The sequence below is a fragment of the Plecotus auritus genome (genome assembly GCF_963455305.1).
Source record: "Plecotus auritus genome assembly, chromosome: 5".
In the NCBI taxonomy this organism is placed as follows: Eukaryota; Metazoa; Chordata; class Mammalia; order Chiroptera; family Vespertilionidae; genus Plecotus; species Plecotus auritus.
In genome coordinates, this window is record NC_137776.1 from 181728684 (window position 1) to 181746353 (window position 17670).

At 46.9% G+C, this 17670-nt stretch overlaps 1 protein-coding gene across 12 annotated transcripts in view; it reads right to left on the reverse strand.

The window, feature by feature from the left end:
• The window catches only part of FNBP1 (formin binding protein 1), a 110161-nt gene that overhangs the window by 42287 nt on the left and 50204 nt on the right, over positions 1 to 17670 (reverse strand). For all 12 annotated transcript variants that reach the window (XM_080670212.1, XM_080670211.1, XM_080670209.1 and 9 more), the window contains exons 3-6: positions 13710 to 13766; positions 12259 to 12406; positions 5639 to 5701; positions 4980 to 5084 (exon numbers count right to left, since the gene is read on the reverse strand). In XM_080670212.1, the coding sequence (XP_080526338.1) occupies positions 4980 to 5084; positions 5639 to 5701; positions 12259 to 12406; positions 13710 to 13766 (373 nt within the window). The remainder of the gene's footprint in view (positions 1 to 4979; positions 5085 to 5638; positions 5702 to 12258; positions 12407 to 13709; positions 13767 to 17670) is intronic.

Genomic DNA, 17670 nt, shown 5'->3' on the forward strand with positions numbered 1-17670 from the left:
AAGTGGTACTTCCATGAAGAAAACCAAAGGCTGCTCTCAGTACAAGGAAGAACTACGCATCTTTGGAAAGATTTAAAAAGTTGAGGAGAGCCCTAACTGGTTTGGCTCAGTGGATAGAGCGTCAGCCTGTGGACAGAAGGGTCCCGGGTTCGATTCTGGTCAGGGGCGTGTACCTTGGTTGTGGGCACATCCCCAGTGGGGAGTGTGCAAGAGGCAGCTGAATCGATGTTTCTCTCTCATCGATGTTTCTCACTCTCTATCCCTCTCCTTTCCTCTCTGTAAAAAATCAATAAAATATATTTTTAAAAAAATAAAAAAATAAAAATAAAAAGTTGAGGAGAGCAACCAATTAAGTCCTACAAGTCCTACAGCCGCCTTTGGGTATAGCTATTGTACTTTAATATATATATATATATATATATATATATATATATATATATATATATATATATATAATTGATTTCAGAGAGGAAAGGAGAGGGGGAGAGAGAGCGAGAAATATCCACGATGAGAGAGAATCATTGATCGGCTGCCTCCTGCATGTCCCACACTGGGGATCTATCGCACAACCTGGGCAGGTGCCCCAACTGGGACCCGGAATCGAACCGTGACCTCCTGGTTCATAGGTTGATGCTCAACCACTGAGCCACGCTGGCCGGGCAAGCTATTGTACTTTTGGTAACTCAGCTACCTTGGATCTGACCAAGAGAGAAAAGCAAAGAAAAAAGTCATCCTGGAAATTTTTGAACCACGAAGGGTCAGAACTCACACAGCCTGTGTGATCCCAAACCCAAGTTGGCAAACTTAGACTGATGCCGTCCTGGCTGGGTAGTGACCCCGGGTGCTGCCCGCTCCCTGGAGAACCCACGTTGAACGTGGGCCACAGATAAAATTCAAAGCAGCGCACATGGATAATCACACGTACATGGGTCTCTCTCACAGGCGTGTCTGCTGGGACTTTCTTAAGTGAATGAAACGCAGGGCGATGGTGGTATGACAGGGAAGTCTCCCTAGTCCATAGCAAGTTTTCACATGAATGTTGGGGAGCAATCACGGGGAAGCTTTCTCACAACAGCAAGGGGGGCCGACAGTCTGGGAAAGATTTGCCAGGCAAAGCTAACCCCCAAAAGCAGGTCAACTAGACTTCCAGGCATGTGCATGAGCGTGGAAAGATGACAGCACAGTGATGACCAATTAAATCTCATGGAAGATATTATAAATCTAAACTGTATTTCTTTTCTTTTCTTTTTTTAAAAATATATTTTATTGATTTTTTACAGAGAGGAAGGGAGAGGGATAAAGAGTTAGAAACATCGATGAGAGAGAAACATCGATCAGCTGCCTCCTGCACACCCCCTACTGGGGATGTGTCCGCAACCAAGGTACATGCCCTTGACCAGAATCGAACCTGGGACCCTTCAGTCCGCAGGCCGAGGCTCTATCCACTGAGCCAAACCGGTTAGGGCCTAAACTGTATTTCTTTTTTTTTTTTTAAACATATTTTATTGATATTTCACAGAGAGGAAGGGAGAGGGATAGAGAGCTAGAAACATCGATGAGAGAGAAACATCGATGAGAGAGAAACATCAATCAGCTGCCTCCTGCACACCCCCCACTGGGGATGTGCCCACAACCAAGGTACATGCCCTTGACCGGAATCGAACCCGGGACCCCTCAGTCCGCAGGCCGACGCTCTATCCACTGAGCCAAACCGGTTTCGGCCTAAACTGTATTTCTTAATGAAATAACTTCACAGTAGAAGAGCCAATTCACAGGAAATGGCAAACCCGCCACTGTTATCCTCACACGCGTTAACTTCTGGGTCACTGGCCACAGCCACAATGGCTGGGAGGATGTTGTACTTGTTGACTCCCCGAGTACTCCCACCAGCGCCCCCTCTGCGCTGCATTCCCGTTTCCCGACACGGAAAGCAAGGCACAAAGCAGTGATCTGTCTCTCTCAACGAAGGTTACAACAAGCCGACCCCAAAACCCTTACTGGCGGGAAGATGTGGACAACACAATCAGCAAGTCTGATCTGATGGAAATGGGCAGACTCTGCAACTACGGGCTGGAGAATACACCGTCTTTTCAATTACTTAGAGGACATCTACAAAACTGCCCGATGCGAGGCCTCAACCATGGAAGACTCAAACTCGGGCTTTTACAACCACAGTGCCATTAAGCTAGAAATCGATAACAAAAAAGATATGTTGAACTATGTCACACAACTGAAAAATTTAAAACATGCTTCTAAATAAGTCATCGGAGAGATTAAAAAGTGAAAGAAATGAAAAAGATCGGGAAGTGAACAACAATAATAACACACATTAAATTTTGTGGGCTGCAGATAAATCCGTGCTTACATGAGAAATTTGTTACTCAAGTGCTTATAATAGAAAAGGAGAAAAGTTGAAATGAGGTAAGCATCTGAAGAAAGAAAAATTTAAAGGACGATAGATGAAATCCAAAGACATCAACAGGGCCCTCGCTGGTTTGGCTCAGTGGATAGAGCTTCGCCCTGCGGACCAAAGGGTCCCAGGTTCGACTCCCATGTACCTCAGTTGCAGGCTCCTCCCCTGCCCAGGCCCTGGTCGGGCTCATGCAGGAGGCAACCAATTGATGTGTGTTTCTCACACATCAATATTTCTCTCCGTCTTACCCTCTCTCTTCTACTCTCTCTAAAAATCAATGGGAAAATATCCTCAGGTGGGATTATAAAACAAACAAACAAACAAACACAAAGACCTTGGTAGAGAAGGTTGAAGGAAAGGAAATGAAGTAGAAAACAGAAGTAGAAAAGAGAAGTTGCACCAAGACAAATTTTGGTTCTTGGAAAATCGTAATAAAAATGATTTTTGGAAAAATGACCCTAAAAAGCGGGATGGGGAGAATATGAATAAACAATATTATGAATAATCAACATATGCATCAAAAATTAAGGTGAGAGATTATGGGCAACATTTAGCCAAGACATTTCAAACCTTAAGATGAAACGGAGATATTTCTAGAAAAATATCACCCCAAGATCAACCAAAGCAGCAGACCTTAAAGGAATCGAATCAGCAGTTAGAAACTGTCCCACGATGCAGTGTCACAGAACATTTAAGAACTGTTCGTTTCACCTCACATATATTGTTTCAGAATATAGAAAAATAAGTTTACCACAAAACCAGTAAGTAAAGCAAACTGGAACAGACAAGAACAATTATAGACGAATCTCAATGACGTACAGACGCAAAAATCTTGAGGGAATAAAATAATGCACGGTGACCTAGTTGGAATTGTCCCAGGAATGCTAATTTGGTTTGATGTAAGAAAACTGATCCATGAAATCTATCCCATTAATGGGATGAAAGGAAGCAGAAAATTTACTTGACGAGATTCAATATCAAGTCAAGCTTCACAAAACCTCTTGGCAAAATAGGAAAAGAGGGGAAATCCCTTAACCTGATAAAGGTCCTATTAAAATCATGCCGAATGGAGAAACGGTTGAAGCCCTCTTTATCATCAAGCACAGAATAAGGAGCCCACAATTTCAGAACCATCAGAGGGAGATAAGAAACATAAACAAAAGGCATAAGGATTGCAAAGGAAGAAATAAAACTGTCATTCTAGGCTGGTGATAGGGCTGTCTCTATAGAAAAGTCAAAATAGAAATGAAAAGAGTTTAGCAAGGCACCGGGCTCTAATATTAACATATGAAAGTCACGGCCTCTATATTCCACCTGAATAAAGTGGAAAACATAATGTCGAATAAGAACAAATAAAGTCAGAAGAAATTAAATGAGCCCTGGCTGGTGTGGCTCAGTTGGTTGAGCATCACTCCGTGCACCAAAAGGTCCCTGGTTCGATTCCCGGTCAGGGTCCCGACTTGGTACTGAACCCGCAAGCTGGGCATGTGCCCCAACCGGGAATCCTACCAGGGACCTTTTGGTACACGGAATGATGCTCAACCAACTGAGCCACACCAGCCAGGTCAGGGTAAATCTATTGTAATTGAATAATATTTTTTATAGTTTGGAAAGTTGTCTGTTTAATGAGAACTCACGACAAAGTTATGGTAATTTATAGTAACTTTACCAGCATATTAGTATACCTTTTGGTAAAGTAAATAAATGAGAATGTGTATTTTAATGTACTAGATAATTCTAGAGGAAGGCATACTGACATATGCCTTGGCTTTAAGCAAGGAATTTGGCAGGAGAGGCAAATAATGAAATAACAAATGCACACTTTTTTCCAACTCATCTCGTCTGCAATGAAGCTGGCAGAAACCTCTGGTGAAAGAGACCTCTGAAAAGGCAGGCTTTTCCCAGGGGAGACAGGAGGCTGTGGCCACCAGCACAGCCCCGGGCAGTAACGAATGAGGACTGTTATTTCGCAGCCTGATTTTGTTGACACCCTCTTGAGGACTGTCATACAAAGAAAATTCCGAGGGAGCAAACGCAAGAAGACACAGCGCACGCTCTCTGACACTCCTCGCTGCCAACACCAGTGCATTCAGAGGGAAGCCGAGGACTTGCACGCCGGCTTCGGCTGCAACCTGCTAGCCACCGGATGACTCACTGAGAAGCGAGGCCAGGGCGGGAGCCTCCTTATCTGTAGAACGGAAGCACCAGAGGCAGCCAAGCTCTCGCTGCACATCCGCCCTGCGTTTCGAGAGGTTGGCTTTTCTTTGAAAAGCTATTAGTGAAAGCCACAATCTCCAGACAGCAACCCCCGGGCCGCGGTCGGGGTCTAAGTCTCTGCCGCGTTATCATCTTGGAGACTGAACAAATAAGCAAACTGCCCAACACCCCTGAGCCCCCGAGTTTCAGCTTCAGGTCCCCATGGCAATGACACAAACGGAAAACGATCCCACGTTGAGTGGCCTTTTGTGGCCGCATCAGAAAGGAGAACTTGGGGACCGACCCTCTGGGAGGGTGCGTGACGAACACTGAAAAGGGGAAACGAGAGGCAGGCCCACTTTCACCTTACCTTTTCAACATCCGCTTTTGTGACGTTTATGTCAGCATCCATTTTCTCGAAGTACTGCTGGGCCCGGTCAGCCTCCTTGCAATCCCGCTCAAATCGCCGCTTACTCTGGAAGAAGGGGGAAGCGGTGGAGGGGGAAGGGGTGACTACCGAAACCCGGAGACCCCTCTGAGCTCTGGCTTTCCCCCTAACCCCCCAAAGGGCATCCTTCTCCCATCGGATTGCTGCGTCATAATTCAGGGTGCTATTTTATTTATTTTTAAACAATTCTTCATTGTTCAAAGTATTACATATGTCCTCTTTTATCCCCCAATGACCCCCCCAGCCCACCCCCACCCTCTGCCCCAGGCCTTTCCCACCCTGATGTCTGTGTTAGGACACTATTTTAAAATCTGCATTTATGTTCACCCCAACTACCTAATCTTTGTCTGTCCCCGTGGTTTTTAGAAAAACACTCTCCTTGAGCTCTTTTGCTTTTGGCTCAACATTTTACTTTAGATAAAAGTTTCTAGAAACACGCTACACTCAGATTAGAAAAATCTCTCAAGGCGTTTTCTTTGGTGTCTTCGTTTGTTTTGAACACACTGACTGATTCAAGCTGCAACTCAATTCCAGTTAGAACACTGGCCCAGACCTTTCCCGGTGGCTGGCTTCTCACTCACCGACTCGAGCTGCTTCCAGCAAGTCTCTATGTGCTGCTGGGCCTTCCGTCCATCATGGAAGTGCTGGAAGCGAGAAACACCGGGATCAGTGCACCCTCTTGGGCATAGTAACCCGAGAGAGAAAGTCCACCCGCTAAAATAACACTTAAATATCGAACACCCAGCATGTGCGCGCCCAAGAAATTGAAGAGTTAAAAAATACAGGGAAATGAAAAGAAGAATAGCCAAGAGTAGCCTTTGAAACTTTAGATGTTGTAATAACTGAATTCTAAGACTTCTATACACCATTTGTAAAAGTTTTAAGACAAAAATCACTTAGATCTTTGTTTTTAATTGCTTTGAGATATAACTCACACACCATACAATTCACACAAGTCAATGGTTTTTACTAGAGCCACACAATTATGCAACCATCACTATAATCAATTTGAGAACATTTTTTAAAAATGTATTTTATTGATTTTTTACGGAGAGGAAGGGAGAGGGATAGAGAGTTAGAAACATCGATGAGAGAGAAACATCGATCAGCTGCCTCCTGCACACCCCCCACTGGGGATGTGCCCGCAACCAAGGTACATGCCCTTGACCGGGATCGACCCTGGGACCTTCAGTCCGCAAGCCGACGCTCTATCCACCGAGCCAAACCGATTGGAGAACATTTTTGTCACCCCAAAAAGAAACCCAGATCCTCCCCAGCCCTGGGCAACCACTCATCTTTCTGTCTCTATAGATACGCCGCTTCTAGATGTTTCATAGAAATGGAATCTCACAACATTATCTTTCGTGACTGGCATAATGCTCTCATCACTTCATAATGCTCACGGAGCAAATTATCTTTCCAAGGTTCGTCCATGTGTCACACGTATCATTTTTATCACCAGGCGACGTTCCACTGTGTGGATATATGCCACCATTTGTTTATCCATTCACCAGCCGATGGCCTTTGGGTTGTTCCCGTGTGGGGCTGCTATGAATAATGCTGCTTCAAGTACTTGTGTAGAAGTTTGATGTAGGCGGATGCTTCCGTTACTTAGGTCTTTTTCAATTTAAGATAGATTCACCTCCTGCTATCTGCGGAGGCCCTGGGGCAGGTATGTGCCTGCTGTTGACACCAGAGGACTAGACCAGGGTGAGCCTCACCAACATTAGGAGCCAGGGGTCAGAGAAGAAAGGGGCAGACTGGGGGCGTCTGTGGGCTTTTGGTGAGAATGAGCGGGGAGCAGGGGTGACGGACTACGGGAGCGCCGTGCTGCGAAGGAAGGTTCCAGGTGGCAGGCTCTCTCCACCCCTGGAGGTGACAAACACTTGGACCCGGGGGTGCAGGAGAGGCGGTGGGAGAGGGTCAGATGCCGGGGCCCTTGGAGCAGGAAAGCCGCCGGGATGTGCGGTTGCATCGGACCGGATGTGGGCGGTGACATGCTCAGAGGTCAGGGTGACTCCCAGGTTGTCCTGACCTGCCTGGACACGTGAGCAGGCTCCTCACCCTCCGGTTCTGCTGGGGTTGCCATGGAGAGGTTCCGGCGTCTCAGAGGGCGGGAATGGACGCCTGCGGCCCCCCCAGCTAAGATGCTCTCGGCCGGCTGGGACCCCCGACCAAGGCCGCGGCTCTGGTCAGGCAGCTGCCAGGAGCTAACCTGTTTCCTGGAGCGGCCCGCGGAGCTCAGCGTCCCTGATGGCTTTTCCTGGCCCCTCTCCACAGCGCCCTAAACGCTCCCTTAGCCCACGAGCCCCCTTCAGCGACTGGGCTGAGAGTGCCACCTGCTTCCTGACGGACAGTGAGCGGGGAGGGCGCGGGGGGAAGGCAGGGGAGGAGGGACAGCAGCCCAGAGGCCTCCGCACAGCCTGAGTCTCACCTGACCTGCCAGCTCCGAGGCCTCAGCTGAGTCACCAGAGGCAGCTGACCTGACGCTGGGAGGCTGGGAGCAGGGGAAGAGACAGCGCTTCTTCACCAGGGAATGTTCCTCGCCTCCTGTGTGGTCAGTTTCACTGTGTGAGCGCCTCTCCCTTTACAGTAAGCTGCGTCCATCCAGCCACTTTATGGGGTCTGTGAACCCCAGAGCCCCTGGGCTTTGTGTTTCCAGCCCCATCACAGACACGGGGAGGCGAGAGAAAAGAGAGCGAGTCCAAGGCAGCAGTAAACCAACAGGACAGGTCACGCTGTGGGGAAGTAAGAACAGAGCCCGGCAGAGCTCGGAAGCCTTGAACTTCGGAGGAAGTACAAAGTGGAAGCAGGTTTCTGGAAGCCACAAAGATCCCTTATAACGAGACGGGAGGGAAGCGGTGGTGAGGGGGTGCTCAGGGGAGAGAGATGTGGGCAGACGGGGAGGCAGAGGGACAGGCCGGGGACGGCCCAGGACAGGCGGCCTTACTGTGCCCTTCCAGCCCGAGTCCCTGTCCATTCAGAAACGCAGCTTTCCCAAACGGCCACGAGGATCGTCCCCATTCCGAGAGCAGGGACCACCGCGTTATGCAATTTTCAGAAAAGGCTCCCCATTCCCCCCAACTTCACTCTGAGACTCAAAGACGGACCCATAAAGAGGGAGACACCCGAGCCCCAAGTCCTGAGCCGTGCTCCAGGCTGGTGCCCAGCTCCGGGCTCCCCACGCAGCACGCTCCCGCGTGGCCAGGAAGCACGCACAGGAGGCGCAGAACGCGGCGGACCACAGGAAAGGCTCCGCTCTGGCGCAGCATCTTCCCTGAAGACACAGTTTGTCCTCAGACACTGCACATCTGGGGAGCAGGAGGGCTGTCTCCGACTGAAACCCCACCCGGTCCATCCTCCTGCCGCGCCTTCTTTGGACTATTTTAGAATAAATAGGAATTTACTTTGCAAGCATGGTGTGGACCCTGACTTTGCTGTGAGCTTTCTCCCAAGGCCTCCTGAGCCACAGCTGTCCGGCTAAAGCAGGGATCCCAAACCACACGCGTGATCCCAGGGCTTCACGTGATGTGAGAAAAAGCCCAGGTGCCTGTGATCTCTTCTGAATCGTTCTTTTTTTAAAAAAAATATATTTTTTATTGATTTTTTACAGAGAAGAAGGGAGAGGGATAGAGAGTTAGAAACATCGATGAGAGAGAAACATCGATCAGCTGCCTCCTGCACACCTCCCACTGGGGATGTGCCCACAACCAAGGTACATGCCCTTGACCGGAATCGAACCTGGGACCTTTCAGTCCACAGGCCGACGCTCTATCCACTGAGCTAAACCGGTTTCGGCTTGAATCGTTCTTTATAGCATGTGCCCTCCCAAACTTATGTGGCTGCCCGGCTGGTGTGGCTCAGTGGTTGAGCCTCGACCTATGAACCAAGAGGTCAAGTTTCAATTCCAGGGCAGGGCACGTGCCTGGGTTGCGGGCTCAGTCCCCCTGTGGGGTGTGCAGGAGGCAGCCGATCAGTGATTCTCCTCATTGAAGCTTCTATCTCTCCCTCCTTCTCCCCTTTTCTCTCTGAAATCAATAAAAATATATTTTAAAAACCCAAAATGGCCAACACACACACACACACACACACACACTCTCTCTCACACACACACACACACACACACCCGCTGCTGCCTGATCGCAGAGGAAATGGCCGGATGGAACCAAAGCCCTCCCTGGGCCTGCGCGTGCCTGACCCAGATAGCGGCGGTTTTCAGCGGTTAAAGTTAAACTCACCCGCTCGCCAGATGTGTTTGTTGTTCACTGACAAGCAATGGCAAACACATTTCTTCTCTACACAGTGAGCAAGTGTGTGCTAGGAAGCGTGCCTGGAGGCCGCATAAAGAGGGATTGTTCTCTCGGAGATAACAGGCACTCCGCGGCCGGCCGGTGAGGTCAGCAGCTCCCTGCTCTCCTCTCCGAGGACAGACAGGAAATGCCAGCTCCCCGGGCCCAGCGGGAAGCTCCCACTTTCTCCTGGAATAAGATGCTTTCGTTTCTCTCCAAACACAATAAGACTTTCAAAAATGCCTGATGGTATCTGGGTGACAGCTAAGCTCACTTTCGCGTCAATGCTTTGGCTGACCCTTAAACATATACAAGTACATTCATCCTTCCAAACGGTTTTAGGAATTTCCCAGTGACCAGGGGTAGCTGAGATTAAAAAAAAAAAAATCGCAGGGAAGCTAAACTAAGCACACATTAACCTAAAGGAAATCACAGCGACAAGGCTCTCAGAGAAATCATAGGCTGAACAAAGTGCGAGAGTGTTCATTACCCTCACTCCACAATTAGGTACATCAGCTGTTTACTTTTACTGTATAAATATAATAGTTCAGTAACTTCTAAAACTCCTTAATAAAGCAAAATATGGCATTGATGTGAGAACAGCCACTCAGAAAAAAAAAACACCAAAAACTGGGAGGAAAAAAAAAGAATAAACACTCAATTGAGGACAGTCAACCATCTGGAATTTTAAATAAAACTCAGATTCCACAGATGAAAACAAAGGAATACAAAGACTTGAAAAGGGCAAAGAAAAAAGGAGCATCCAGAAAATATGTCTGTGACAAATATTATAACTTCCTCCAAACCCACAGAGCGGCGGGTCTGAACACTGGCCCCTTCTCCGCCTGCCCCGGGGTTAATTCATGCACCGCTAAGTCTCTGTGGGTAGAGATGTGTGTACTGGGGAGGAAAGCTGTGAGCCACCTTCAGACTGGCTCAAAGGAGCATTTCACCCTCATTTAAGTCCAAAACCATAAACCCAGGAACGTTCGTGACAGGAGTCGCATTCTGCTTTGATTTAAGGCTTATTTTCCCAAATTCATTTATAATAAAAATACCTTCTCAGTAAACTTGTTTAAAGTTCCTAAAAGCCTCCTTCCCACTGCCATGCTCAGTGGCTTAACTTCACCAAACACTGACCATCTGGGCCCTGGGGAGGGGACCCCGATGAGCCCAGGCCCAGGGCCAGCAGCACGGGCCTCCGGTGTCCGCGCTCTCGAGGAGAAACGCGTGGCTCAGACATCAGCCAGGGAAGAACCTAAACGCCATGCTTTTATAGGTGGCAAGTCAGGACTGTCTTTTTAAGAATTTACCTTTGAAAAGTCAACGTATTTTCCTCCAGACCAGCCTACAGATTTGTGTGTCAGGACAAACACTGGTTATTCATACTATTCTGTGAGTGAGCGGCACTGTACTATGAGAATGAATACAGCGCATGCGGAAACATCTTTTCTCCTAGAAGCATGCGTAGCTAGTACCCTCCTATTTTGGAGATTTGAAAGCTTAGACATCAAACAGCTGACTCACTGACATGCTATGGCCCCAAAGGCAAAGAGAATGTCCATCTCTCCCACTACCTACCTTTCTCCCACTGCCTCGCACGCCTACACAGGAAGGGGAGAAGCCTCCCCTTCTGCAGAGTGAGCCATCTCACCATGCAGGCTCTTGTTAGGATTCATCTATTTCAACCAGCAAAATCGAGATGAAAAATAATTCTCCACTACGATTCTGAATTGAGCTTGGAAATACGCTAGGCTGCAAATTTGAAATCGTCCCTTTGAGCAGACAGGATGTCGCCACTGTTATCAAATGGCCCAAAAGGTATTACACTGCCCTGGCTGGTTGGCTCAGTGGATAGAGCGTTGGCCTGCGGACTGAAGGGTCCCAGGTTCGATTCCGGTCAAGGGCACATGGCTGGGTTGTGGGCTCGATCCCCAATGGAGGGCGCGCAGGAGGCAGCTGATCAATGATTCTCTCTCATCATTGATGTTTCTATCTCTCTCTTTCTCTCCTTTCCTCTCTGAAATCAATAAAAATATTTTTTAAAAAAAGGTATTACATTGAGGGTTAAGAATGGTACTTAAGCAAGACATTGTCCCTAGTCAGCCATGAGAAACAGTAGCTAGACCTAAAAATTTGGTACTTGTGGCAACGATCAGAACTGAATGACATCATGATGGTGGTCGTTATTATTTAACGTCTCCTCCACTTCGGCGGGAGCCCTAGCTATCTTGCTGGTTCACACACCCAGGGCACTGAAAGAACTCTTGTGGGCTCAAACCTACATAAAGAAAGCGTGTCACTGGCCAACTTTGTACTTTATTGCTAACAAATTATTTCGCACCTAGCAAGCAATCAAAGCTCAATGATATAGATCATGGCTTAAAAATAGGGCCAACCTTGACTATGAATATACTGCGTGTACATTTTTCTCTCTTGTTTCCAATAAAAGCCATGGAAAGGTTTTAGTGGTGTCAAGAAAAGCAAAAAGGTCCTCCTCATTAGATAGCAACGGATGAGCAGTATGAGAGGGAGCCAAGACATCAAGTGGGTGGAACTGAGGTCATCTTTCTTGCTTTTTAAAAGTCCTTGTAAGCATTTGTTTTAAATACTGCTTATTCTACACAGCACACTCCCTATCATACTGCTTATGCTGGTATGACCGATATGCTCAAATATATTTAAACTTTTCAAAGGAATCAGTATTCTGGGGCCCACAGATGTGCTTCGGAGTGTCTGAGGGGGCCCCTGAAATTGTAAAGACCTAGGGAACAAGGTCCATAATTTGTATACGATTCTCAAAGGTACCAGTTTAAGTCCTGCCATTTATGATTCTATTTAATTTTAAGGTTTCTAGGGATATTCCCCTTAACTTTGGTCCATTTCTTGGAAAGAAAAAACAAATTTTGTACCGATTTCCTTTCCTGCTTCAGTTCCTGGACGTAGCGTGCTAACCCCGCGAGGATCTGTGAGGTCAAGTTCTCGGAGACGACTTCATGCTGCCCTGCGTAGTCGTTCATTTCGTTCAGGGTGGAAAGGAAGGCTTTACACGCCGTATACCTGTGGAACAGAACACATGCCACCTTTTTCCAACGAGGTCACATCCATGCTCACACTGCTTTAGGCCGGAGAAATAGTCATTAAAATCAACCTCCCATAGGATCCTGGCAATTCATTACACATAGGAGTGTTTCATCAAAACAGTTCAGAATTAATTACAACAGAAACTCTTTTCATTTTGTGGAAACTGAACTGCTCTATGCAGGGCAATAACTGGCTTTAATAATACTTAGTGCAAATAGAACACAAAACACACATACATGCTGCATGTATGAACCTAATGGATCTTTAGCCCCAAGTTAGAGACATAATACGTTGGGACTGTCCATGTGAAAATGCCTTAGTCGCTGGCTGAAATGGACATATCTCTTGGATGAATTAGGCTTGAATGAGACTCTTGATATTACAAAACCAAATCAAGATTGTAGAACAAGCATGTCAAACTCAAAGGCTAACACGGGCCAAATAAACAAGGTTTAAGGTTACGTGGGCCGCAAAAAAAACCAAAGCTTCCATTTTCATGGAAACGTAGGTTTATTTCGATAGAGACATGCTGAATACAAAGGGCTGAAATAAATAAGTCATCGTTAACATAAAATAATAGAACATTTTAATAAAAATTAATATTTTTTCTTGAACATTAACTTACCAGACCACTGAATAACTGCAGAAATTAATAAGCGTAATGCAAATAAACCTATTTTTCTTGTTCTTTGAAAGCGAAATATTTCCTGTTGCACACACGAAACAAGTCAGTACGAGACTAATGACGTGGCCATCGGCTGCTAAAATATTCACGGCTGGTATTAGTGGAGAGAAATGGTGCACCTTCACGTAAGATGATTCTAGTCATCAGTCGTTAGCAAACATTGTAGCTCGTTATTAATAATTATGTATAACAGGACATTGTCAAAATTAAGTTACAAAATTTTTATTAAAACATTTCTGACATACTGTTATATTGGCTGGGCCGCAAAAATATTCGTTGTGGGCCGCATGTGGCCCGCGGGCACGAGTTTGACATGCTTGCTGTAGAAAGCGCAAGCCATACACCCTGCACTTGCTTGGATTCTGTCCCAAGCTTTTCCTAATTACCCTAAGTGAAACCATCTGCAACAGGTCTAGTGACTCAGCACAAGAAAAGCTCCTTGAGTAGGTTTTTGTTTTTCTCTCCCCCAATTTAAAAACGCACAAATGTGAGAAGAGAATGCAACTTATTTTTGTAGGTCTCCATCTCTCCTTTCCTTCACAATCACCACCAGTGGCGCCGAGAGTGCCACGTCATTATCAACGATGAACACACCTGTATTCTTCTTCCTCCTTCGAGTTCTTTTTGGGTTGGTATTTCTTCGAGAGGTTCCTAAAACAAGAAAGCAGACACGTCACCTTACACAGGGCGAAGCGAGAAGTCAGGGGTGACGGATGACGTCAGTGCTTTTTCTTTTTTGTAAGTTTAAAAAATAATCACAAAACTCCCACAGCCGGAATCCACGAATTTCCTTCCACCCCCCACCGTGTGCGAAGAAGCTCCTGTGCGGAAGGATTGCACAGCCGCGTCTTGGCTCACAGGTGGAGCCGTGGACAGCCTGCTTGACTTCACTGGAGAGCACAGGCCACGTGTGTACACGCAGTGGCTTCCATGTAGCACTGAGCTGAGGGCCACCACGGCCCTGTGATCATCTTCCGTTGAGCATCACTGCTCTAAATTCCGGGAAGCACGTGCACTGGGTCCAAATGTTTAAATTAAGAATAAAAAATAAAAATAAAAATAAAAAAGAACCATAGTGCCAAGGGCATGTGGTCAAGCCTGGGCGGCAGCTCCCCTCTAGGGCTAGTAAATAAGTCTTCTAAGGCAGTAGAGACAACTTGGGGGTGATGTTTATGCTATCATTTCAGGGGTCCTCAAACTTTTTATTTTTTTAAAATATATTTTATTGATTTTTTACAGAGAGGAAGAGAGAGGGATAGAGAGTTAGAAACATCGATGAGAGAGAAACATCGACCAGCTGCCTCCTGCACACCTTCTACTGGGGATGTGCCCGCAACCAAGGTACGTGCCCTTGACTGGAATCGAACCCGGGACCCTTCAGTCCTCAGGCCGACGCTCTATCCACTGAGCCAAACCGGTTTCGGCGGTCCTCAAACTTTTTAAACAGGGGGCCAGTTCACTGTCCCTCAGACCATTGGAGGGCTGGACTATAGTTTTAAAAAAAACAACTATGAACAAATTCCTATGCGCACTGCGGGCCCGGGACGAGTCGGCTGCTAAGCAGGACAGGCAGCGGCACCTGGTGGGCCGGATAAATGTCCTTGGCGGGCCACATGTGGCCCGCGGGCCGTAGTTTGAGGACACTTGATAGAGGACTTTTCAAAAAAATTTTTAATTGATTTTTTTAAGAGAGAAAGAGAAAAAAACCATCAACTTGTTGTTCCACTTATTCATGCACTCACTGGTTGATTCTTGTATGTGCCCTGACTAGGAATCGAACCTGCAACCTTGGAGTATCAGGAATCTAAGCAACTGAGCTACCCAGCCAGGGCCTTAGGAGACCTCTGATGCTGCCTCACAGGTTTGCACTGAACACACTCCGATGAGCCAGTGTCGTCCCAGTGTCTCTTCCTAACCCCATCCCCAGGTCCGGAATGCAAGTGCTGTCCTCAACACTCAGCTTAGATTTACACAAAGACCCAGAGGCCATCCTGGAAAGAACCACCATGCCTCGCTGGCTCCGGTCCCCCGGCTGCTTTCCGCGGCTCCCAGCCGGGTCGCTGGAGTTGGAGACCCAGCGGGAGGCTGACGGGTGGCCCACAGTGGGGCTCCCCTGGGCAGCCGCTCGGCATTCACGTCCTGTTTCTGGCGTGTGGCTATCCCCTTTTCTAGTAGCTACCTTCATTTGCACATTTCATTTCTTCCACTTCCCCCGAATCCACAGATTCGCCTATAAAGAGGTGCAGTAATAAACTGGCCGTTTTGATGATGCTACTTTAATGGGATTTCTGATGATGACCCGGGAGGTCAGGGTTTGATTCCCAGTCAGGGCACATCCCCGGGTTGCGGGCTCAATCCCCAGTGGGGGGCGTGCAGAAGGCAGCCAATCAGTGATTCAGTTTTAATGGGATTTCAGGAACAAGGACATTGCTCTGGGACTCCAGGCGCCCTTGAGCCTGGACGGTGTGACCCTGGACAGGTCAATAGCAAGTCTGCGCTTCCAGTTCCTCACCTGTGAGTCCCAGGTGGTGGGTGAAACAAACTCTATGGTCGCTTCAAGTCTGGGAATTCCCAGGGACTATATAACACCCAAGAGAGTATCTATTGCTGCAATTATTTAAAAATAATCTGTAACAATTTAAGCGTCACAGGCAAACCGACGGGAGAATGTACTGATTGAAGCTGCTATCACGGGAGCTACTCTTTTTTTTTTTTCTTATTTATTTATTTTTATTTTTTTATTTTTTTAAATTTAATAAATCTTTATTGTTCAGATTATTACAATTGTTCCTCTTTTTTCCCCCATAGCTCCCCTCCACCAGGTTCCCACCTCACCCTCTGCCCTTACACTTCATGCTTTCTCTACTGATGCTCGGGATACAGAACACAGTCTCTCTAATAAATCTAGATTTTTTTTAAAAAAAGTGGAAAGGCAGTATTTTCTTAAAGAACGTGCCTTAGAGAAAAAATAATGCAAAAGAGAGAAACCTTGTCTGCTGAAAGCACAGTACAACTGAGTTGGTCACCACCAGTCCTTACAAGGCAGGGTTAGTAAAAATAACTCCTCAGGTGGCGCCACAGGGGAGCCAGGGACAAAGGAGGCCTCCACAACCACCGATTCTTCTCCGGACTCACTGAGAGCAGCGTCTGTGGGCGAGTCTGGCATTGAACAAGGCCGGCATGTGAGCGGCTTAGTGCACGGTTTTAAACATTAGCCACTTCTCCTGGTAGTTCTATCTCACCAATGGAAAACGCCACTTCCAAATTCAAACCCTATTTAAAATTCTTTCTAAACTTCAACGATAGGTGTTTTGTTTCGTTTTGTAAAAAATGTATTTTTATTGATTTCAGAGAGGAAGGGAGAGGGAGAGAGAGATAGACACATCAATGATGAGAGAGAATCATTGATTGGCTGCCTTCTGCACGCCCCCCACTGGGGATTGAGCCCGCAACTCGGGATGTGCCCTGACTGGGAATCAAACCCTGACCTCCCGGGTCATAGATTGACGCTCAGCCACTGAGCCACCACAGCTGGGCTCAAGGTGTTTTCTTTTCTTTTTTATATACTTTATTGACTTTTTTAGAGAGAGGAAGAGAGAGGGACAGAGAGTCAGAAACATTGATGAGAGAGAAAAATCGATCAGCTGCCTCCTGCACACCTCCTACGGGGATGTGCCTGCAACCAAGGTACATGCCCTTGACCGGAATCGAACCCGGGACCCCTCAGTCTACAGGCCGACGCTCTATCCACTGAGCCAAACCAGTTAGGGCAGTGGTCAGCAAACTCATTAGTCCACAGAGCCAAATATCAACAGTACAATGATTGAAATTTCTTTTGAGAGCCAAATTTTTTAAACTTAAACTTCTTCTAACGCCACTTCTTCAAAATAGACTCGCCCAGGCCGTGGTATTTTGTGGAAGAGCCACACTCAAGGGGCCAAAGAGCCGCATGTGGCTCGCGAGCCGCAGTTTGCCGACCACTGAGTTAGGGCAAGGTGTTTTCTTTTTAATCCTCACTTTCTTTTTAGCTTCCAGTCCTTAGTAGCCATACAAATAATTTTTACATCCAGTTGAAGGTAACATCACTGTAAGGTCTGGGGCTGGGAAAGCAGGAACTTTACAAACTTTGCTTTCTAGCCTGCTTTAGCCTGCTTGAATAATGAGGAAAATAAACTTAAGCTGTCTGACCTTGTAGGCCAGAGACTAGATATGCCCATAATTTCAATGCCATGCCAGGTGCATTTTTAATTGGATAGAACTGTGTTGTTTTCAAGGCCAGCAGCGAGATAACCACTAAGTGCACATAAGGCTGGCTCTTTAATAAAAAGGGAAGTTCTGCTTGTAGCCTTGCTTAGAATTTGAATTCATTTTCTCTAAGCCCACCAGTGAGCCCACCGGTGAATAAGTGTGACTCCCCCGGCCTGTGCTCTCGGACCGCGGGACCTCACCCGAGAGCTTTCAATAAACGCGATTTTTTGCTTTTAAGCTGCTTGTCTTGGTCAACTTATTGGTTTCGGTCGGGTTAAGTCTTACATCTCTGATTAAACCTTACAAT